The sequence below is a fragment of the Paracoccidioides brasiliensis genome, assembly GCF_000150735.1.
Source record: "Paracoccidioides brasiliensis Pb18 unplaced genomic scaffold supercont2.4, whole genome shotgun sequence".
Taxonomy (NCBI): Eukaryota; Fungi; Ascomycota; class Eurotiomycetes; order Onygenales; family Ajellomycetaceae; genus Paracoccidioides; species Paracoccidioides brasiliensis.
Genome location: NW_011371361.1, coordinates 2,418,857 through 2,441,335, shown reverse-complemented (window position 1 = coordinate 2,441,335; position 22,479 = coordinate 2,418,857). Strand labels below are relative to the sequence as shown.

The window sequence follows — 22,479 nt, the reverse complement described above, 5'->3', positions numbered from 1 at the left end:
AGAGATCATATACAGTTATTCAAAAAAATTAAGAATGAGTTATAATTATTAATTAAATGTATAAAATTAAAAGAGTATTCTATTCTTTGTCATGGCTCAACTAGAAGCATGATAATATACAAGACAAAAGCTCAATTCATCTATCTAACTAGATAGCTGTGATGAGAATACTAAACAGAGAATTAGAATGTGAGAATGTGACGAGCAGCCGAATATATATAGGCGGTTGAGGATTGGAGCCGGATCAACCTAAGCAATCGAATATGGTTGGGGTCGGAGCGGACCAACATTAATCCGTATTACCAGCGACTGCGCCTTAACATTCTTCAGAATGAGCAAAAAACAAAGAAAAAGACAAAAAGACATGCTAATCTAGGTCAGGATACTATTCTATCTTTACAGGAAGGTCATGGACATGTTCAGCAGCTTGATATGCAGATTGAAGTTCAGATTAAAGCTATATCTCATCAGCAAGCTCCACCAAACTAGAGTGAATGTGGAACTATTGAACATACTATTCACAGTTGCCCTAATAAATAGCTATATATTCAACTATTAGATAGTCTTAATTTATTAATATTTTAAATATTTAAGTGTGTTTGTTGTTGAATACATTGAATATTTGATGATTTTCATAGAGAATCCGCCGCTCTGTAGTGTAACTAGTGAAGTATTTTAGCAATATCTGATGAATAATTTCTTTCATAATCAAAATATCATCAGGCTATTCTTCTTCTGCCCCTTCTCACACTCTTATGAACTTTTTTCAAACTCATTCACTTATTAATTTGTATGATCAGGCCATGCTTCTGATGACAAATATCATCTGTGTGTGTTTGTTCAGGGATTCTTCAATTCTGGAGGGGAGGCTAGCTACACTAGCTCAGAATGAAGCTTTAACAGCTGATGTGTGATGGCGTTGTCTATTGGGCTACGGATAATAGCAACCGCCCTACAGAGACCGCCTAACAACGGCCTAGGATCTGTCTAGCAACCGCCTAGCGGGAATAGGTATATAAGAAAGATCCTTCCCCAGGCCCCTCTTTCATAAATCACCTTAGTATTCATTGAAATAGCTTATCTAGTTGGCAATCAAACTTCAGTTCATCTGCGCCTAGATTGAAGCAGTAACAGCTGAGAAAGAAATAGCTAGAACTCAAGCAATTAATCAAACTGTACAATAGGGGTAGAGAATTTGAATCAGTCATCTAGAAAGTGAGCTCCATCACACTGCAGGAAGTGTAATATAGTTGATTTTACTGCTAGAACCTGTTAATAGACATAAGAAATAGATCTCTATAAATTATATGAGAAATTCTAGTTTTGGTGATTGCTTTATTTTGGAATTTAACTGTGTTTGAGGGTGGGAGGCTATCTGCTCAGATCCCATCCGCTCAGTGACCGATTTCGTTAGTTAAAATCTGATAAAATATTGAACTAAAGTCAGAAGAGCTTTTACAGTTCCAAATTAAGAAGAGAATTCAATCTGATTCTAATAGAAAATTTACTGATGTTGAAAACATTGAAAAGGTTCTTGATACAGCTGCTGTTTTGAAGGTCAGACATCAGACTAGGAAGTTACAAATTCAAGTCAAAAAGACTGCAGCAGCAGTATTAGATGTAGGTCTACAAGCATGTATGATAGAATGGCAGGCTTACTAGAATTCATGAAATTGTTGAGCTTTTTGATAAAGTAGTCAAGTTTTGAGAAGGTGGTAGGATTGGCGAGAAGCCCCGGTTCCATCTTGTGTGTATTTTAGATCAAAGGACCAGAGTATGGTTTCAGGGAAGAGGGCTCAATGCAGACTTAGTGCGGCTGCATGGCATTAGACCCTCTATTAGACTGTGATATACGTACGCTCCGTCGACAGATTACTTGACAATCCTTAGTGCCCTGGCTTGGTGATAGATTTGTGAAGTCAGCAGCAGTATATCTAGCAGAACTCGGGTTTTACAGCAGCTAAAGCGTCAATGACATAGGAAAACAAGTTACATGCTATGTGGAAATTAAAAATTGTTCTGAATCTCAAAATCCCTCTCCCTGCATGAATATATGTCCTGCTTAAAGAGAACTTATTTAACTTCTCTCAACGTAGTTCTCAATTCCGCCTCAGTTTTTGAAACGATACGCCATCATAATACAACACATCACAAATAATTCATCAACCTAATTAAATACCTATAAGGGTATTCTGCTTCAAATAATGCGATATAGGAATCACTCGATGGCCATAGATGAACTTCAAAAATAGCAGGAGTTGTGTGGTTGTTATTTTTGAGACTGAACTAAAAATCACCAGTTCCAGAGCCAAAATGCCACAACCCCACCGAGCCACATATTCATGACACTTTTATCAATTATGGGCACAGACCCAACTCCTTTTTGGGTGGTGTTCGATGGTCCTCTAGTAGCTGCTCCAAGGGGCTTCCAGTTGATACCTGAGGAGTTGGCACAGCTCTCAGTTGAAAGAAGTCTTGTATCTTTGGAGAGGGTGATGTCGGCACACTAATGGGGGGATAAGTATATTAATAACATGCCCTATATTTTTGTTCTCATTCTGCAAATTTTACAAGGGGTATGGTTGCCCGAATCGAAATCGGGACAGGTACAACAACAACTGTGAAAATGAAAGAGGGAAGAAAGGAGAAAGGAAAAGAAAAGAACATTAAACTGACATTATACAACGCAGATCCTAGTTCCGATAATTGAATGACTTGAAGACTCGCATTTGTCCCAGCTGCGAAGTTTAACGAAGGTGGAATTTGGATTTTTGGAAAACAGAACGTGCCATTCCCAGTTTGATTGAAACCTGAGACCAGGGAGATATTGAAGATAACTTTGTCGTCGCTGCCGAGACCGAGATTCACATATGTTATTGCCCACGGATGGCTGGGGCTAAAGAGGACGGAACCTCCGTCCAGTGGCCATTGTGTTCGGTTATTAGTCACATTGACCCCTCCGCCTGAGTAGCAGTATTAGATATCTTCGAACTGGATTTATGGTCGGGGGGAGGAGTGAGAGCAGATAGGGTAACTGAGAGATATACAGATGCATACATGGTCTGTTCCACTGTGTTGAAAAGGAATCACCACGCCAGGTGGGATATTTAACAGAGAAATGGGCTGAGGCGAGCTGCAGCAGCAGAGTTAAGCTGAAAACGAAGAATGTCATAATCACCTATCCAAGAACCGGTCTCTGCGGCTGTTTTGGGTGCTTAATTTTATGTGGTAGAAAGGGACAAAACCGCAGAAATCGAAATTCAGTTCTTGGGGGCAGGAAGGAATAGAAACACACAAAGCTTGCATCCTGACTCTGGGACATGCAGGCTTTAAGAAGAAATATGTGTTAATGTACAGTAAAGTACCATGTGAAATAACAGACTTCTAACAATAGATGTTAGCAGAAAAGGCAAAATGATGGAATCAAAGATTAACTGAGGAGTGGCAGCAAAGTCACTTTGTTTTCTGCTGATTGTTTGCACCTATGACTTGCATTTGTCATGTAACCAGATAAGACCTAGCATCTGACCAGAGATATAAAAACGCGAAAATATCCCCCGTTTTTGTGTGAGAAAACAAAAGCCAATTGGTTCAAGCTCCAGGATGAGGAGATGGGCCTGCCTGCTATGGAATGTACGAGGGATATGAATAAAAATAAGTCACATTTGCTATAACATGTTATCTGCATTGTGTGACTTGAGGGGGTTGGACTTGGCAGCGCCATGAATGAGGACAATTGAGCACATTTTCATTTGGACGGCATTTCAATTATTGGCCAATTGGTCAGAGGTCGTGGAATTTTCGCAGCTATGAATTCGCAGGGGCCAGGATGTCTAGTTACCTTAGGTGGTATGGGAAGAAGCTTGCTTCTGGCTGTTTCAGGCAAGCGAAATCAATCTTTTGGAGAATTGAGCTGAAAGGCGCGCGGACTGGAATTCACATCCTGTTGAATAGCGTGGAAGGGATGGCATGCCAGATAACTACCTAGGCAGTTAATTAGTATGTACGGATATATTGATTGCTATGCAGCTGTTTCGTTAGTTGTGTATTGATAGGCAGGGCGCTAGTCTGTTGCAGGAAAGCCTTGGCGCCCACTTAAATATAGTTTGATATCACGTGGATGAGGTGAGCGAACAGCGGGCGGGTTCACACCTAAAATACGGGCAATGTAAAGCTAACGAACAAAACTAGAGAGATTGTCTTCGAATGAAAACAATCCGCTCTTATTCAACCAATTGATCAAATAACGATCTGGCGGGTGGTGCGAAGTTCCCGAATCTACCCGTGGTCATGTGACCATCCACGCATCCATAAGCGGAAGTCAACGAACACCGAAATCAAACCAAAGCAAACAACAACCGGCGCAACTCAGTGAGGTCATGTTCAGGCAACATCTACGAACCCGCATTCTCTGCAGCGCTCGTCTCCGCTCTCCTCCTGTCCATCGTCAACCCTCTTTGCCGTTGCAAATTCATCTCTGTCTCACACATACACAATCGAGAAACATGGCTGATATCGTCCACGTTTTCGCGAAAGATGCTTGCCCTCGTAAGTCTAAGTTCCCAACTTCCACCCTTCTTCCCACCAAGCGAACCTGGCCCTCCGCCCCTGACCAGGGCAATCAATTTCCATTTCAATTCCCAGTACATGCTAATGAACTTCAAATCCAGCTGCGGGCCCTTACGTACGTGCCTTTTTGATTTACACTCTTTTTGCGTAACCATTCGCAATGGGGCTAACTCGAACTTGCACTTTTTCGCAAAACATAAAGCAATAGTCCCACGCCATTAGAGCAAATGGACAGGTGTTCCTCTCCGGTGCGATCCCAGCCGATGAAAAGGGAAATGTGATTGAAGGGACCGTCGGGGAGAAGACCGCACAGTGCTGCAGGAATATTGCTGCCGTATTGGCTGCGGCGGGTACCACAGTCGATCGGGTGGTTAAGGTTAATGTAAGTGACTGAGGGGAAATGACAGTGTTACATCATCCATTCCACTGAAGAACGATCTGCTTGAGCGAGAGTGGAAGATGAATTGATGCCTATATTTTATTGTTCGATTCTCAATTTCTTAAAATTTAAGATGATGATAAAACACACTAACACAGGGGCCAATTTGTCGGGAATCTCATTCTTAGGTCTTCCTCACGGATATGAATGACTTCGCCGAAATGAATGCTGAATATGAGAAATTCTTCACTCGTCGCCCTGCTCGCAGCTGTGTTGCTGTCCACCAGCTTCCCAAGGGTGTCCCCGTCGAGATCGAGTGTATTGCTCTACAATAGTTGGAACGTGTGATTTTTTCTACGTATATACATAGATCGTCCGGTAGTATATCTACTGGCCCGTGTTGTAGTAACACACACATAAAATTGCTTGGAACTAATAAAATTTTGATCCGTTTTTTCACTTTTTTCTACTGTGGTTTTATGGTTATGTTGGTTATAGGGAGATCCTTAGAAATATTACTAGTCTCAAGCATGATCTAGGCACCTCTGCCTTGAACAGATACCTCAGTTACCAAAATCAATCGTTATAAATCAATAAAACCACATAGTTAATTCGCTAAGATTAGAAAACAAGCTATTTCTAAGTAACCATTCCCGAACGCTCATCTGGTAATTATATCAACTAAAGTATCAAAACCAAGTATAGGTGCGATTATTAACTAACAATGGAATTAACGTGGAGGAAAGATACCATGAGCTCAGATGGGCTGCGGAAACGAGAATGAACAATAAATAAAGCATGAAACAGAGAAGCATGTGGGGGAATTATACGAGCTTGTCATGTCAAACGGCAAGGTTTGTCAAGTTGAAGCGAAACACAATGCGTAATAGCGGCGAAGTAATAGTTCAAGTTGAGAAGAATGGGACAAACGCCAACCTTGGAAGACACAGAGAGAATATATAAGCCGTGATATCATGCTGCTAGAAGGATGTAGACGGTTGGAAAAACAGTAAATCCGCTAAACATAATGCGAGAATTTTGTAGGTCTGCTCTCTGAGTTGAGATCAATGAAGAATATGTTGGAGGGAAGTTGAAACAAAAAGAACTTCAAACAAGGCTGTATCTCCCACATGTTAAAATATAATAACTTCACCAGACGAAAACCCATGCAAAGTAGAGCATTCGTCAAAAAAAAAAAAAAAAACATTCCGGTCATATCCCATATCGTAGAGCTCATGGTAGAAACTATGGTTTACCGTCGCGGCAATATACTAGCCATCCGACCTCCATTGCCGGCCATTAAGCTTTGTTTGACGATTAGATCCGCAGCAGCAGCCGTGGCGAGTCTCTCCTTCTGCCGACTGCGATCACGAATATACGCATGTGCCTCCGGCCGCATCCGTAGAATTCGCAGGATCATATCATCATTCGGCTCTGCTTGTGCCTCTCGCCATTTTTCCTGCTTGGCTTTCTTCATCGTGCCCAGGTTACGGGATAACATGATACTCTTCGACCGGCGGGCGGACGGGATGCCGGCAGCACCACCAATTGCAGAGAACGGACTCAAAATGGAAGGCGGGGCGGAAAATCGGTTTCTGTTCGCCTGGTGTCGTGCTGATGTTGCGGATGCCATCCGTTCAGATGTTCGGATTAAGTTATCGGTGGGCTCGAAGTAGAAGAAGAAGAGACTTTGGATTTCGTGATATTTGGGAGACTTGAGAATATCCATGGGTACGCCGTTTGCTTCTCCCGTTTCTTCGTCCACTGCATTGAAAAAGTTGAGGAGCAAAAGGAGCCAGCGAGATACTACATCCACTTCTTGCTGAGTGAGGGGCCGTTGGTTGGAAGGCTTGTCTGAAAGTGGAGGGACCAATAAACTCTCCACAGTTACCAGCACTTCTTTCCATAAACGGGCCATGACTGTTCTCATGGCCTCTGCAGTTAACGTTTGGTTCATGATTGAAAAGTTGTCATCAAAGTATGTGAAGAGTGTATCTAGGGCGCCCTCAATTTCCGCCTGGGTGGGACCTGAAGCAGTCGGTGCTCGGTTTCTATTGAAATAACTAGAAACTGTAGACATCGTGATACCTTTTGACAGCAACGCTTTGAGAGCGCGGCGAGAAAGACAGTGGTTGATGTAGGCAGAAAGCTGGGAACAGATGTCAGTGAAATTTTCCCGAGACAGGGGTTGGACATAATTTTGAAACACACCTTTTCTGTTGTTTTACGGGTCATCTCCCGCTCTGCTCGCTTTACAGTACGGAACGCCTTACCAAAATAGAACTGAATATCATCTCGTTCGCCTTCCATACTGACACGGAGCAAAATTCGACCTTGCGTATCCAAATCTAGCCAGTACTCTCGAGGGACAAAGTCCGCAAAGTGAGCCGGATCAAGTTTGAGAGAAGTACGTCCCATGTAGTCGTGACTTCCGACGGCATCCCAATCCCAGACTGTAGCGATGATGTTCTGAGGTCCCTTAGTAATGATATCGACAGTATCATCCCATCGGGGATTTAGATTGTCATAAATAATGCGGGTCTTAAATATACGCTGCGACTCATCGGCCAAAGAAACATATGGGTCACTAAGGCCATCCATGTCACATCCCTTCAGATCTTCTGCCTCAACAATTTTGACCGTGAAAACATAGTTCGTGGTCTTCCTCGGGTGTTTTAAGGAAGGAGGAGCATTCTTTGCAAGTATGTCTGCGCAAGCATCAACATTTATGTCTCTTTCGAGCTTATCAAGCTGATGAAGTGCGTATTCAATATTATTCAGTTTCACAAAGGACTAAAAGGAAAGGTCAGTTGACTCCCAAAAAACCGCCACATTTTGGTTTCCAAGACCCACCTCTGGGAAGAATTGAAACGGTTCGATTTTCTCCTTGCTGTTCCACGCCTCTTTGGCCATTTGCATCCATTTCTCCTGTCGGGATCGCGACAAAGACGATTCCTGTTCCGGGGTAAGGCGATCCATTTCCCTACTAAACATTTGTTCAAGAACCTCGCAATACCTCGCGACACCTGCCCCGATCGATTTTGAAATGGCAGTCATAAACTTGGCATATCCCACTTCGTCGTTCCAGTTCAGTTGTACAATCGGATTGATAAATTCGTTCAAGAACCGGAATATATCGATTACTGACACGCTGTGCCGTTGCTCTTCTGATGGTATGTCACTCGGCAATTCAGTCCGGACTTTGAAGTCATCTTGTTTAATGGCCTGGTTTACCCAATCCACAACCTTCTCATCAGTCATTCGAATCCAACGCCAAACGAAGTCAACCAGAAGCCTCTCAATTGGAATGGGGAACGGGTCACTATTCAATATCATTAGCGGAAAAGGGTTTTCAACCAGGAGAAGAACGTAAATCATAGATGCAGCTCTTACCCGGGAAGTGTCGATACATAAAATTGCCGAATTTCTGCCAATTCTTTGTACAGATCAAACCCGTCCTGTATTCCAATTTCTTCATTCTTATCCTTGGCTTGTTGTATAACCCTAGCAATGATATCCCGCGCGTCTTCCGCATACATAGGAAGAACGCATTTAATTAGGATAGGTGAGGGATTCACACTAAACAAGTCAGCTTCGGTCCATGTGAAATTGGTGAGGCGCTATAGTACATACCCCATAATTTCAGGATTATTTTTATATCTCTTCTGTATCCGTTGGACAAGCTTCATGACAGCTTTCCCGAGTTGCATTACATGATAAAACTCCCACACATCTGTATTAGGAGGAATTTCCTTGTCGAGGTGTTCTTGGTATACCTCCTTTGCCTTTTCCACCAGTCCGTTATGTACATGGGAACGAAACTCTTCGTGATCCTCCGACTTGGAAATAAAGTTGGGATCCGCCTCGACGTGATTTTCCAGGATGTACATGACCGATCCTATAGGAGGGACTTTGGTGTCATAGCAATGCATCATCGTCTCGTAGAGTTGTCGAAGGAGAGCCTCATGAAGAGAGGAGAGTAGGTGCGTCATTACACCGAAGTCGGCCCGCGTCCAGTTCTCTCTGCTCGCAGTCAAGGCTGGGATGAAGCTACTACGCCTCGATTTTTCTACTGGTGGTTGGTTCACAAAAACGAATGCGGAGTCTAACGTGTCAAGGTCAATCTCTTGCTCGACATATTTTTCTCGGAAAACATCAAGAAACAAGACAGCGCGGGTAGACGGTGGTATTCGCCAGCGGAGACTTATTTCGTTAAGCAGATCCATAGATTGTTTGGAAAGAAGGGTGGTGGTGTGTCCTTCAGCTTTTCCTTCAGACACGTTGGTTTTTCTGTTCTGCAGCTCATGGTTAACAATTTGGAGGAGTATGAAGCGGTAATAAGACCTGACATCCGGCGGAATGAAGGTGTATAAATTATGGTCATCAGAGTAATCATTGGATGAGTCAGCTAGGGACAAAGCATCGACAGAGCAAACTTCAGACGGCTCAGAGTATCCTGAATCTATGGTAGCAAGGTCGCTAGATCTGGTACTCAGATAAGGAAGGGTGCTACCAGATGTGCTTGTTTTGGTCTCTGGGTTAGATTGCATTATAGAGAACATCATTTGAGAGAGGTCACCAGCTTCGGCTTTTTTCCAGGCTTCAAAAGCATCGTTTGAATCAAAGTCGTCGTTGGATAGCGTTCTTCTGGTATTTAAGTTGAGCTGAACCTGATACGTTTTGAGGTCCTGCATTGCTGCCTTTGCCGTCCATACATCTTTATACTTGTTGATATCCGACTGGACTTGCGAATTCCTAAGCCCGAACACCTTCACCACGACTTGGACTAATGGCATATCGTCGACGTTATAAGATAGTGGTGCAAGTTCAGTAGTCGCACTTCCTCCATCCTTTTGAGAAGCCTGTGCGAGATCCTGATCATGCGCAAGCAATTTGACTTCCAAGACAGAGAGCTGGCTAGCGAGTTCAGGTCTATCCTTGTCCCAGCCATGATCTCTGAGAATAAGGATGATGATTCTCACGAATAGAGCAACATGCCGATCAACCATGAGCTTCCAGCTTATATCATCGGGGGATTGGCCTTTAGATAGTTCCTTTGTAGCATTGGAGAAAAATATTAAAACTAGAGGCTCTGCACGTCTTTCCTCTCTCATGCGTTTGTTGAAACCTGGTTCCCTTAACTCGTTTAAAAATGCCGCAAAGGTTCTCCTCACTCCCTCATCCTGATACGCTTTCTCCTTTTCAGTCCCTTTGAATACTCCTGTCAATCGATTTTCGAGTCGACCCACAAACCCATGAGGTAATCTGGTGCTTTTGTGATCTTTAACCAAACTTAGGTCGCTAATTATAGAGACTGACGACTTCTGAGCACGAGGACGAGGTACTGCTACACTTTGTCTACGACGGGCTCTTGGTTGGAGAAGATAGGCGAGATACGCAACTCGGAGTGCATATGTGTACGCATCATTGTAGCTGATAGTTCTCCTTCGTGCAATCGAAACATTTCGTGAACGGCGGTCTGTATTCTCGCTGCTCTGGCTATCAAGCCGCCTACTGAAGCCGCGAGAACGTGTTGATGCTGTCGACATGAGACCTTTGCATGCGCCTCCTAACCTTTTTTCCCTTTTATCTATCCAAAGCAGGAGGTGGGTGAGCAGCAAGAAAGAAGAGATTCGGTCATGGAGTTCAGCGAGACGCGCACAACGGGGCTGGGGATCGAATAACAGGTTAGTCTTACTCCCTGTTGGACGGACCGGGCGTCGTTGAATCAAACGGTACCGTATGCACTATGCGAGTGGGTTGAGAAGGTGTAATGTATGGTTGTACACTCTGCGTCGATGACTGATCGAAGAAGAGTATCAACAAAAATGATGTTCGATAAGCGAACTATTTAAGTTAAAATCTGAAACGAACGGGGCGAAGAGCATTTTGGAAAAGGAACAGGTGCTTATTTTATCCAGTATTCTAACTAACTAGTAAGTTAACCGTGACGTTGCTGACGAAAGACAGGTTTGGGTTGGACTGGTGGCTTGGCAACCACCTAAGGCAAAAGGAGGCTACCCATCTATCTATTTGATTGCACGCTCCGGAGATGCGGAATACGAGGAGGGTTTATGAATTGTCTGTGTATCCTGGGAAATACTATTAGACCTATAAAAGCTAGTGCACTCCGTGCCTGCGTCGACTTGATCCCTCGTGGGTTGGTAGTGGGGAGAGTAGAAGTTGGAGATTCCGGGGTGGAAGTAATGTAATGCTCCCTCTAGGAAACAAAGAACTGGTGGATATTTTAAGATCCATATTATTTCTCGAGCTTATTTACTCCATGCTGCAGTTGTTGGTCAAATAGACTGTCAACAAACAAATAAATCGCTTGTTTGTTTTTGTTGCACAATATCATGTTTACAACTTGCAGAAACTGTGTGAAAATAATGTTTGACAACAAGAGTTATAAAAATAGCTCTGATGAGCTGCACTTGATTCTAATGTGTGAATGAAACAGGTTGTCCCTGACAACAAAGCAGCAAGTTTTGAACACAATCTCATGAGGATGATCATATTCAATCCCGCGTCATGCTGAGGAATGTGTGTATCAGTGAATTTATTTATCTTTCATGACATGTACTGTCATCAGGACTTGTATCAGAGAGATAAAAAGTCAAAAAAGATGCATGATTGCTAAAATTATCTGCCTCCCAGCTACAAGCAATAGAAGACCACAGTCAACTTTTAAACCCATTATCAACTATAACCGTAGCAATTCAAACTCAACATCGAAAAACAAATATATTTGTTGGACGTAGTTATAACTGCCGCTTTATTTACATATAAAAAGAAATCATATGCCTCCGCGAAACAATCACCACTTGTCCTCTTCCGGTCTCCGAGCCTTGAGTGAGAGTCAGCTTCCATAAAAATTAAACTGTCATCATAGTATTCAAACATACCCGGACAGTGCTAGGCCCTCCAAGCTCCCTTTCCAGCCCATCCGGGAATGTGCGAGGGGCACTGGGTTTGTCGGAGTAGCAAAGGCTGATAATTCCGCTGAAGAGGAGAACGGAACCAGCGGCGCATCCCAACAAGAATAAACCTTTCCCTGGTTTAAAATGCGTATATGTTTCCGTGGAAAGTATAGTCAGAATATCGTTGTCTTCATGAACAGGCTCTCCAAAGTTTCTTCGGTCCTGCTTATCCCACCAGTCGCCGTATGGGTCGCGGAATTGGCGTTTCTGACCTGGCGGGTTGTAATAGTTGTTGTTCTGGAGAGACAATTTATCAGCTACAGAAAACCGGTGGAAGCGAGTAGCAAGCAACACACCATCTCTGGATCGTCTACTGCAGCCTGAGAGGCATATCGAACTTGTGAGACGGATAAACAAGCGTGGGGGACCTGGTAGACCGCTCGTGAGGGCAGTTTTACCGCCGCGGCAAATTGCCTCAACATCTGGCAGTGCGGGGAAGTTAGCAATTGCACCAATGTCTTGTAGATTAAAGATTACTCACTATAGATGTTCATTCGACAATTCGCCAAAAACAGGATCGAAAGCTAAAATGGGGATAGCTGGAGTCTTGCAACACAGACTACAGGCTGGCAATAGAACTTCCGTTGTATAAATAAGATGTCCCTTAAACGCCTGAAGGTCATGTCCGGATGCGGTTTAGCCTTTTTAGCTAGTGGGAAATTGGACACCTGTAGAGTGGTCAGGTGATGGTTATGTAATCGCATTCGGAAGGAAATTGACTCGCTAGTCAGCGAAAAACCACTTCTCGCGCAGACCACGACACAAGCCCGTTTTTCTGTCGCCAGCAACGCAAATTTGCCGATAACGATGCCAAACCTTCTGTGCCGACTTGAAAACCTGAAAGCTATTGATTGATGGTACATTCAGGTATTTTCAACGCGTTTTCGTTGGGATCGTTGGGGTCTGGAGCGGGTTGCGCCCCTTTCCACCGAAAAAGAAATGCAAAACGGCAGCCTTAACGGCACGTCCCAGCAACATCTCGATAGCGCAACTTCCGAGTCGGAAGACAAATCTCACTTCTCTGCCCTCCAAAACGCGCTTCTTGATTCTGCTGTAGGCGACTCCGTTCCAAATGGCCCTAGCCACGATGATGACTGCCACGACGTCCTCCCTGGACCCCCGCCCAAAAAACGGAAAATTGCAGACCCTTCCGGTCGAAGTACGCCGCGTCCGGTATCTCCCCCATGGAAACGCGTCTCTGTTGATGGGCCAACGTCTTTCATTGAAGGCGGAAGGCGGAAGTCATCCAGGACAAACGCGGTGCCGCTCGAGCTGCTTCCGTCAGATAAGAGACAAACCCGTTCCGCCCACCAGGACTATGTGAATCGGGCAAAACCGAATCGCTCCCCGCGACATGGCAATCCCCCCACGGTCGCGATGGCATCTCAGTCCGGAACAAATGGGAGACGATTATCTGTTGGTAAAACTACTACTATAGGATCCGAGGGCACTTCTCCTAGGAAGGATGGTTTAAAAAGCCCGAATACCAGGACCCCGCTAACGAAACAACGCAATTCACAAACTTCTGTCTCCAAAAGCGCAACTTTGAGAAACAGAGCCCCAAGTATTGCTTCGTCCAGCGCTCATAACAAGTCCATTACCCCAATAACTAACACCAAGAATAGTCACAAGTCCCAGAGAGGCCACGTTACCCCTGCAAACATGTCTCCAGTGTCTGTAAAAAATTCTCATGCAAGTGGTAAAAGTCAGGGATCTGAGGATGTGGAGGGCCAAGCAGGATGGAATTCGATCCAGAAACTGCCTAGGCTGCGATTTAAAGTCAAAATGCCCTCACTAGCTACTCAACACCCATCTCATGTGTTGCCCGAAAAGAAGTACTCGTCATTCCGGGAATGGGTAGAAAATGAAACCTTAACAGAAGACGAGGGTGGCTTCTCAACTCCCGAAGCTGCCCTAATCGAGGCACGCATGAGAACGAGGGTTTGGGAAGCCGGTCAGCCTGGTCAACTTCTAAGTAAGGAGCGTTGTTCCCGTTACATTACCGATCCAGCCGAGGAACCTCCACCTCAGTATTCTCACCAAGATCATCTTGTCGCTCATGCCTTGTACTTCAAGAAATTACTTGATAAGGAGCGCAAACAGCATCGACACCTTGCAAAATTATTTGCCCAGTGGTGCGCAGAGGAGTGGAGGAAGCGAAATAAACTTCCAGAGGATATATTAAAGGAACAGCAGGAAGATATACGGCAGAAACGTAAGCATCTTGTTAAAGATTTACAACGTCAATTTGATGCAGTTCGTGCAGAAGTAGAGAGAGCCCGGTTGGCTCGATGGGAAGAGCAGAAAAAGGCAGAGGATCAACTCGCCTTGAACAAAGCCATCAAACAATCCACTCTGTTGTTTGAAATGAGAAGGCCGGATCGATCGTATGATACCGAACTTGAAGAAAGCCAGTATGACACTGAAACGGGCTCGGAGAGGGATCAATCAAGCCAAGAGAAAACGGAAGATGAAAGCAACATGTCGACGTCTGAGAGTGAGGGGGATGATGATGATGATGGAACTAATGACGACGAAGGCTTGACCGCAGAACAACTCCGGATCAAATATGCGCATCTAGCGTCAAGTAACATTGGAGTTGATGATCAATCGAAACAATCGCAGCAGGAACGTTCGCCGTCCATCCGCAGTTCACTTACAGAACTAGAACTTAACGACGAAGGCAGGGGTCTTTATTTGCCGCCTGTGAACGAACTCGCACACCATGATGCAGATTTGGAAGAAGTTGATTCAGTACTTCTGGATGATAGCGATGAAGAGTCAACAGACATGGATGATGACATGGGAGACAGTGATGAGGATAATTCCCGTTCGGACGAAAGTGACAATGATGAGGCAATTAGCAGTGATGAAGAGAGTCCTGGATTACTTGGATTTTTCTCCACTAAAATGGTAGAACCCGAGGAAATAACTATAAGGAACGAGGAGGGAGCTAGTGAGAGGCGTGAAGACAGTGGGGATGATGACGATAAAGGCCTCGTTGTTTCCAACGGACCAGATGAACCTGATGTGCAAGAACATGAATTCTCAGGACATGCATCGGCAGAGCCTCAGCCATTGAAGCTTGAAGTTCCAGAAGACGAAACCTCTCCAAAGGATCGTAAGGAGAATGGAAAGCATGATACCGCTCAAGTTTCGAACAATGTTCGGCCAAGTAGAGATGCCAGCAGTCAGCCCTCGCCGGACACCTTGGCTACAAAGACGTCAGATGTTGAATCTGTTTCTTCATATGAACCGAACCAAGACGACCAGGACCAGAATCAGACTGATAATTCTGCTCCGAAATCACCTCTACCAATCAATACACCAATCCCGCATCTTCTTCGCGGGACGTTGCGAGAATATCAGCACTTTGGTTTGGACTGGCTAGCAGGCTTGTACACCAGCAATATAAATGGAATTCTTGCAGATGAAATGGGCCTGGGAAAAACCATTCAGACGATAGCGCTTTTGGCACACTTAGCTGTCGAACATGAGGTGTGGGGACCGCATTTAGTTGTTGTCCCAACCAGTGTAATGTTAAATTGGGAAATGGAGTTTAAAAAGTGGTGCCCTGGATTCAAAATCCTTACATATTATGGCACTCAAGAGGAGCGAAGGCAGAAGCGCAAAGGCTGGATGGACGACGACCGTTGGCACGTCTGCATCACATCTTACCAGCTTGTACTCCAAGATCAACAAACTTTTAAGAGACGGAATTGGCATTACATGGTTCTTGACGAAGCACATAATATTAAAAATTTCCGATCCCAGAGATGGCAGACACTGCTCACGTTCAAAACCCAGGCAAGACTGCTTTTGACTGGCACGCCACTCCAGAATAATTTGACTGAACTATGGTCCCTTCTTTTCTTTCTCATGCCGTCTGACGGTAGTGACACTGGCGTTGAAGGATTTGCCGATCTTCGAAACTTCTCCGAATGGTTTCGACGACCCGTAGAGCAAATTCTCGAACATGGGAGAGAAACCATGGATGATGAAGCCAAAAAAGTGGTTACGAAATTACACACCGTGCTGCGCCCCTACATTTTACGCCGTCTTAAGGTGGATGTAGAAAAACAAATGCCCGCAAAGTTTGAACATGTTGTAACATGCCGACTCTCAAAGCGACAACGATACTTATATGACGGATTCATGTCGAGAGCGCAAACCAAAGAAACATTGGCATCTGGAAATTATTTGTCTATCATCAACTGTTTAATGCAATTGCGGAAGGTCTGTAATCACCCCGACCTTTTTGAGACGCGACAGATAACGACTTCTTTTTCGATGCCGAAATCGGCAATTGCCGATTTTGAAATCAAAGAGCTGTTTGTACGACGCCGACTATTAAGCGAGGGTCCGTTGAGCAAGTTAGATTTGGACTTCTTAAATTTAGTTCCCATATCAAGAGAACAAACGTCAAAGAGGCTTGTGGATGATACCTCGCGAATTGCAGCTTATATTCCCCTCCGGACACTTCGCGAGCGCCAGTATAACCGCACAAACTGGAACATGGATTTTGACGGCTCTTCGGTTCAATCAGCATTGCTTTCAATGGAAAATTCATCGCGAAAAACGAGAATGGAAGAGCTAGAAAGATGCCTTTACTTCGAGTCGAAACGCCATGGACAACACCCAGTGTACGGGAAAAGTCTCATTGACTTTCTTACCGTCAATCCTGGTATCCAGACAAAGTCTCCAAGGCTACCTCCGCGCCGCCCACTTCTTGACTTCTTTTTGCAGCAGTCTTCAGCCATTTCTTCAATGATTTTATCTTTGAATGAGAGGTCTTTGGCGATGGAAACCATTATACAGAAATTTGCATTCGTCACACCCGCCGCTGTCGCCTCAGAAATAACAGGTGCGGCTCTAACACCAATTGAATCTCGATGCCTGAGCATGTCACAAAAGGTCCCGGACTACGACCCTTTTCATGAGGCACAGATGCGCTTGTCCATCGCCTTTCCGGATAAGAGGCTCCTGCAGTACGATTGTGGAAAGCTTCAGCAACTCGACAAGCTTCTCAGGAAATTGCAATCAGGTGGCCATCGTGCTTTGATATTTACCCAAATGACAAAAATGCTTGATATACTGGAGCAGTTTCTCAATATCCATGGCCACCGCTACCTCCGTCTTGATGGAGCTACAAAGGTGGAGCAGCGTCAAATGTTAACAGAACGGTTCAACAACGATACCCGAATCTTAGCATTTATTCTCTCTAGCAGATCTGGTGGCTTAGGGATCAATTTGACTGGGGCTGATACAGTCATATTCTATGACCTGGACTGGAACCCTGCTATGGATAAGCAGTGCCAAGACAGATGTCACCGAATCGGCCAAACTCGCGACGTGCACATCTACCGTTTTGTTTCTGAATACACCATTGAATCCAACATTCTACGCAAAGCCAATCAAAAACGAATGCTCGACGATGTAATTATTCAAGAAGGTGAATTCACCACAGATTATTTCCAAAAGTTAGATGTTCGGGACATGCTAGGTGACGACGTTGCGGGTGGTAATGATGAAGCAAGCGCAGCCATGGATCGAGTTCTTGATACGAAGGTTGTTGGAACTCCTCGAGCTTTCGAACAGGCAGAGGATAAAGAAGACATCGACGCCGCAAAGAACGCTGAGAAGGAACTGGAGCACGCAGATGATGGCGACTTCGAGGAGGGTAGTGTTCCACACACCCCAGGGCAACTTGGGTTCAGTCAAGCAGGGTCACCCGTGGCAGCTGAAGTTGAAGAATACGAACCGTCTGTTCCCCATGCAGGAAATGCCAACACTCCCGCATGTCCGGGATCGCCAGCCGTTCAGGGTGCAGATGGAGAGCACGAACCGGGTCATATCGATGACTATCTTATCCGCTTCATGGAGTGGCATTTGAAAGATGAGCCCTTAGTTCTACCCCCGGACAAAAGAAAGAAAATGTCAAGGAGGGGCCAAGAGCATCGAATCAAAAGAAACAGGTGATCGGCCCTTGAATAATTGTTTCTTTTTGTTTTTTTTTTTTTTTTTTGGTTGTTTATTTTCTGCATGATGTACCACGGATCTGGTTGTTTGAAGATAGCAAACGGTGTTTCTCATACTTTGGTTTGCTCTGGCGTTAATGGCTTGGTGACTAGTGGTAAAGGAAAAGAACGAAGAGAAAGAGTTCCGCATCATAGATGATGATTGTTTTCTCCTTCCCTCTTCTGTATTCTTATTATTAGCTAATTCGCATCCTGCTGTGCTTTGATATCGCGGTCCATGAACCAACCGTTCGTCTGGTGTATATATATATATATATATATATATTTATATATACATATATAATCTCGACATGAGTGTCTTTTATTTTCTTCTTGAATGCTGTGGGAATAAATTCGAGCCACAGAGCTCCATTCATTTGTTCATAGCCATACCCGTCAATCAATCCTAACTCTTCAATAATTCTCGGAATCAGAGCGCATTAATCGTCCCTCTGAAGAGTGTTCCAAGGTTCCGTCCGGGCAGCTAGAAGTTCTTGCACGTGACAAGCCGACGAACTGGAAGTTTTTGGAAGCCTCTTCCATTATCACATGCACCATCTCTGGATTTCGAGACATGCACAGCCATCCAACTCGATATTTATAGTCCCTCAGAGTTCCCGGGTCCAAGTGATGTCCGTTTCACGAAATATCTTTATCGAATCGTGGTTCGCGGAGTAATGATGGGTGTGTCAGGGATCGCTGTCACTATTCCTTGGAACTCCTGATTCTCGGACATTGCCCTGACTTGCTTTAGTTATCCGGGGTTGGCTAATTAGCTAGGAACACTTCCTCAGACGTCGCAAGCCACAATCTTCGTGAGGATGATAAATCGGGTTTAGCCAAGAACGATTCCGATGTGATATATCGGATTTTTCTTCCAAGCTTTCCTATGTAAGATCTTGCGTCCGATAATGAAATACGGATACTTTCTGCGCGTTTCAACGTCCGAAATGCTATTCAGAACACCGAGAATGCCATCTCTAGGAATTTTCCCCTCAGAGTGACAGAGATCCAGGCAGGGTTGTAATGACGCTACCGTGGTCGACAGCTTCCCCGGCTAACTCGACTAAGCAGTTGTTGAAATTATCAGCAAATCTTGCTCAACTACAACGACGACTGATGATTTATTTCAATCCAGCCAGCCTGGAAAAAATCGCTTGGTTGATTTAGTTAAGTCGTTGAAAACGAAATATTTGACAGCTGGTACCCTCGTAGTCCTGCGAGAGGAATGCCAGGGAAGCGAAGCCAACGGGAAGAAGATCGACGTTCGGGATTTTGGGCAGCTGATGGGTTCGAAGGAGGTAGTTAGTGGCTAACTAAACCTTACCCCCTTGTTTACCCCAAGAAGCACACGTTCGTATTGCAAAATACAACGGGACGGTGTATGAAAACCCAACATACCCAATGCGCTTGTGGCTTTTCCCTCATGTCCATTTCTGCTTGGCTCAGTGTGGAGCAGTGACCTTCGGAACCATTCTGTAGGCGGGTTTCCGTTATTCATGGCTGGTTTGCCCTATTAAAACGCACAGTCATAAAAACTTCGATGATTTTTTAATTGGTCCTTGGAACCTTTTTTATGTCCAACGAAACAGACATAGCGTAATGAACCACGTATAGATTTCATTTTTCTAGTTGTTTAAGGCAGGGTTAGCTGCTTATGGAGATCGATATCCTTTGAGCGGGATAAACTCAGTCCTCCCCGATTCTCTATTGAGGTCAACCATCAGTCCCCATGCTGATTGCTAAGGGCAGCAGCATCACTTATCATGCGCCAACTCAGGCCACTGGCTCTATATTCTAGCAAACGGCCAATCTCGCGCTGAACTTTTATATCCCAGTACAGAACCTTGAAGAGATCTATGCTAATGGAATTCTTACGCAGCCCGCCCGTACTTCCAACTGTGCAAAGATGCAATATGCCCAGGTGGGAGATGTGTACTCCCGATGTACATACATACATTGTCTTGGCTTGCGACAGATCCAACCTTCAACTCGGTGGACCAGGCGAAAACCGACCAGCTGGCTGCTGAACGTGATTGGGCTCTGGTAAATTTCTTTGTCGCCCCCACCCCAGCGCCAATTACTAGTGTTGCTGGAAAGTATGTATGGGAAACTTGTTTCCTGCCAAAAGTCTAAGGGTGAAATCTGCAGGGGATAGAGATACCTTTGGAACTTTGGAAGGGTGACATGACGTTGCTAGTCGTATAGACGCTCTGAATAGGTTTTGTACATCCTAATCTCAATCAACTTCTCTCGGGACTTGACATCCATATGGATCGGATCAGCCTGGTGAACCGCCAAGGTCCTTTTCCTTGCTCTTTTATTTTGATGACTTTCCTTGTCACATCGTGCCTTGTGCTGCGGGTATGATAACGCTGGCATTAGTGCCACTGTTTCTTTACCTCATGCTCTGGACCTTGTTATTTTTGCAGAATATGTTGTGATTGATTGACATCGAATCGATGAAGCTAGCCAGCGGTGCCGACTGTAAGTCTACCTCGGCTTGGCAATCGCTCCCATTTCCAATTACCGCTAGTCTGGTTATAGAATTTGTGGCTGGCCAGGTTGTTGCGTTTCTTCCTGATAGTGCGCTACTCAGCTATTGATGCAACTGGCGAGACGGGTGCTCTTGAGGCGGCCTGGTTCCGTGCACACTAGCTCGAATGATATTGTCGTACTTCATTACGCTACTTCTTCAATTTCATATCCGGCCTTGTAGATGTTTCCATTCCTCTCTCTAACCTCTGCATTTTCTAGTAATTGCCGCTTATTTCGTTACTCACAATTTGGCAAGGAATGATATCAATGGCTTTTCGCATTTAATGGCCTGTTGCAAAGCATCTAAGTATCCGCAACTAAACCCATTATTTCGTTTAAACGCAAGTAGAATTCTACCGCAATTCTTCACAACTCCTGTGAGAATGAAGACGTCTATCCCATCCGAAGTTTGGGAGAACAAACGCGCTGAGATTGCAGCACTGTACAAGGAAGAAGAATGGCCGTTGAAGCAAGTCATCAAGAAAATTCGGAGCGACGATTTCAACCCGACGTAAGAATGCTCGTTTTGTCCCCCGATATGCAACGGAATGTAATCTGATCCAAACCAAACACAGTGAAACCCAACTCCGCAGTCGACTGAAGAAGTGGGGAGTTACCAAACCTTCGCGTCAAAAGAGGAAGAAGCAGAACGATGGACCGACAGTATGCCCTACCGTGAAACACCCGGGTCGACTCGAATTGACCACTGTGAACGACCCGTCGGCCACTCAAGCGGCGTCCTTTTCCGATAAGGTTGGTTGGAGTGATCTCAAGGGATGGATGGTGCCATCGGGATATACCAAACATCACATATTAAAAGATTCAACAATTCTTGAAGCACACCGTGTTGCAGCAGATTGGATTTCGTCGAGTACCATACCGAACGACAGGCAGCTTGGTAATCATACAAACCATTCTTTCCATCACCTTACAACTCCATCCCCATTGTCTTCGGTTCATTCCTATGGCCATCCAAACCCCGTTACCAGCTCGACCGCCAATAGCGCCATTAATGCGTCCATATCATGCCAGACAGGTTTTGCAAAATCCCCGATTTCTGCGAGTGATCCATCTGCGAAAACGCTCCCTGGGGAGAGGCCAACACAGGCAAGTTCAGCGGCTTCAGAAAGCAATCCCATGACTCCATGGAGCTACGTTGCTTCCGATATGACCCAGTCCTGCCCATCCCATCTCTTCCTCATAGGTGACGGAGGCTCCGACTATGCTGACAACGGCGAAACAATCTCCAGCGAGCAATGCACGCATCCCTCCCCGGGACCAACAGCGATGTCACCAAATTCCGACGCAGATTTGCTTCAGCTAGACCCTAAGATTAAAGCTTGGAGACGCGCTGCCTCAGCGCATGTCCGTCCAGACGGTATCGGAAAATCCAAATCCCCCAGAGTCGATAGCGTTCCTTTCGTACGACGACAACCCCAAATGAAACGAAGAAAGGAATTATCCTTTATGAGACAACATGACTCAACAATACAACCGCACTCAGAAAAGAAAGCTCTGACTGCTACTCCCACAAACACCTCGCTCAAGGTTCCAGAAACCAATTCTGACTGTAAAAGCGCTCTGCCATCGGTAAATGATAGTAACCATGAATATACTGAAACAAAACCCACAGGGGAAAGTTAGCATTCGCGGAATTCGAGCAAGTAGAAGACTCAATTGCAAATTCTCGACCCGAGACAAATTTCCCACTCACACCCACACACAGCTTCTATCTCTCTGTCTCTACTCTCCATCATACGGGAATCCCTGTTGCGCAAATTCACTTTTCAGTGGAACACCATCGTTCTCCTTTTCAACCCGCCATTACTGTACATGAATTGGCGACTTCATCAAAAGTTTTATGCCCATAGCGTGCTTGGAAAAATTGGGCGCTCATTGGTAATTATGTGTGATATTCAGGTTTTATTGCGCAGCATTGCGGCTCATTTCCATTGCGTCTCTTTTTCTCTCGCTGAGATATACGCAGCTTGCCTTT

At 44.9% G+C, this 22,479-nt stretch overlaps 7 protein-coding genes across 7 annotated transcripts; 3 read left to right on the top strand and 4 right to left on the bottom strand.

Moving 5' to 3' along the window:
- Positions 1-2,293: 2,293 nt before the first annotated feature.
- PADG_04289 (uncharacterized protein) lies at positions 2,294-3,172 on the bottom strand (the record flags this gene model as incomplete). Its single annotated transcript, XM_010761486.1, has 3 exons — positions 2,294-2,506; positions 2,677-2,963; positions 3,058-3,172. 3 exons carry the CDS (start codon positions 3,170-3,172, stop codon positions 2,294-2,296), a joined length of 615 nt encoding a protein of 204 aa, XP_010759788.1.
- A 1,333-nt stretch (positions 3,173-4,505) lies between these two features.
- On the top strand, positions 4,506-5,283 carry PADG_04288 (uncharacterized protein; the record flags this gene model as incomplete). Its single annotated transcript, XM_010761099.1, has 4 exons — positions 4,506-4,548; positions 4,671-4,684; positions 4,778-4,951; positions 5,137-5,283. The coding sequence occupies 4 exons, from the start codon at positions 4,506-4,508 to the stop codon at positions 5,281-5,283; spliced, it is 378 nt and encodes a 125-aa protein (XP_010759401.1).
- A 917-nt stretch (positions 5,284-6,200) lies between these two features.
- On the bottom strand, positions 6,201-10,497 carry PADG_04287 (uncharacterized protein; the record flags this gene model as incomplete). The annotated part of the gene is made up of 5 exons (XM_010761098.1): positions 6,201-7,097; positions 7,160-7,741; positions 7,802-8,270; positions 8,342-8,527; positions 8,582-10,497. 5 exons carry the CDS (start codon positions 10,495-10,497, stop codon positions 6,201-6,203), a joined length of 4,050 nt encoding a protein of 1,349 aa, XP_010759400.1.
- A 1,268-nt stretch (positions 10,498-11,765) lies between these two features.
- PADG_04286 (uncharacterized protein) lies at positions 11,766-12,350 on the bottom strand (the record flags this gene model as incomplete). Its single annotated transcript, XM_010761485.1, has 3 exons — positions 11,766-11,795; positions 11,854-12,165; positions 12,225-12,350. The coding sequence occupies 3 exons, from the start codon at positions 12,348-12,350 to the stop codon at positions 11,766-11,768; spliced, it is 468 nt and encodes a 155-aa protein (XP_010759787.1).
- A 517-nt stretch (positions 12,351-12,867) lies between these two features.
- PADG_04285 (uncharacterized protein) lies at positions 12,868-17,907 on the top strand (the record flags this gene model as incomplete). The annotated part of the gene is made up of 1 exon (XM_010761484.1): positions 12,868-17,907. One exon carries the CDS (start codon positions 12,868-12,870, stop codon positions 17,905-17,907), a length of 5,040 nt encoding a protein of 1,679 aa, XP_010759786.1.
- A 1,033-nt stretch (positions 17,908-18,940) lies between these two features.
- Positions 18,941-20,134, bottom strand: PADG_04284 (uncharacterized protein; the record flags this gene model as incomplete). Its single annotated transcript, XM_010761097.1, has 5 exons — positions 18,941-19,011; positions 19,153-19,228; positions 19,347-19,421; positions 19,904-20,037; positions 20,110-20,134. The coding sequence occupies 5 exons, from the start codon at positions 20,132-20,134 to the stop codon at positions 18,941-18,943; spliced, it is 381 nt and encodes a 126-aa protein (XP_010759399.1).
- A 633-nt stretch (positions 20,135-20,767) lies between these two features.
- Positions 20,768-22,127, top strand: PADG_04283 (uncharacterized protein; the record flags this gene model as incomplete). Its single annotated transcript, XM_010761096.1, has 2 exons — positions 20,768-20,994; positions 21,059-22,127. The coding sequence occupies 2 exons, from the start codon at positions 20,768-20,770 to the stop codon at positions 22,125-22,127; spliced, it is 1,296 nt and encodes a 431-aa protein (XP_010759398.1).
- Between the last annotated feature and the right edge of the window lie 352 nt (positions 22,128-22,479).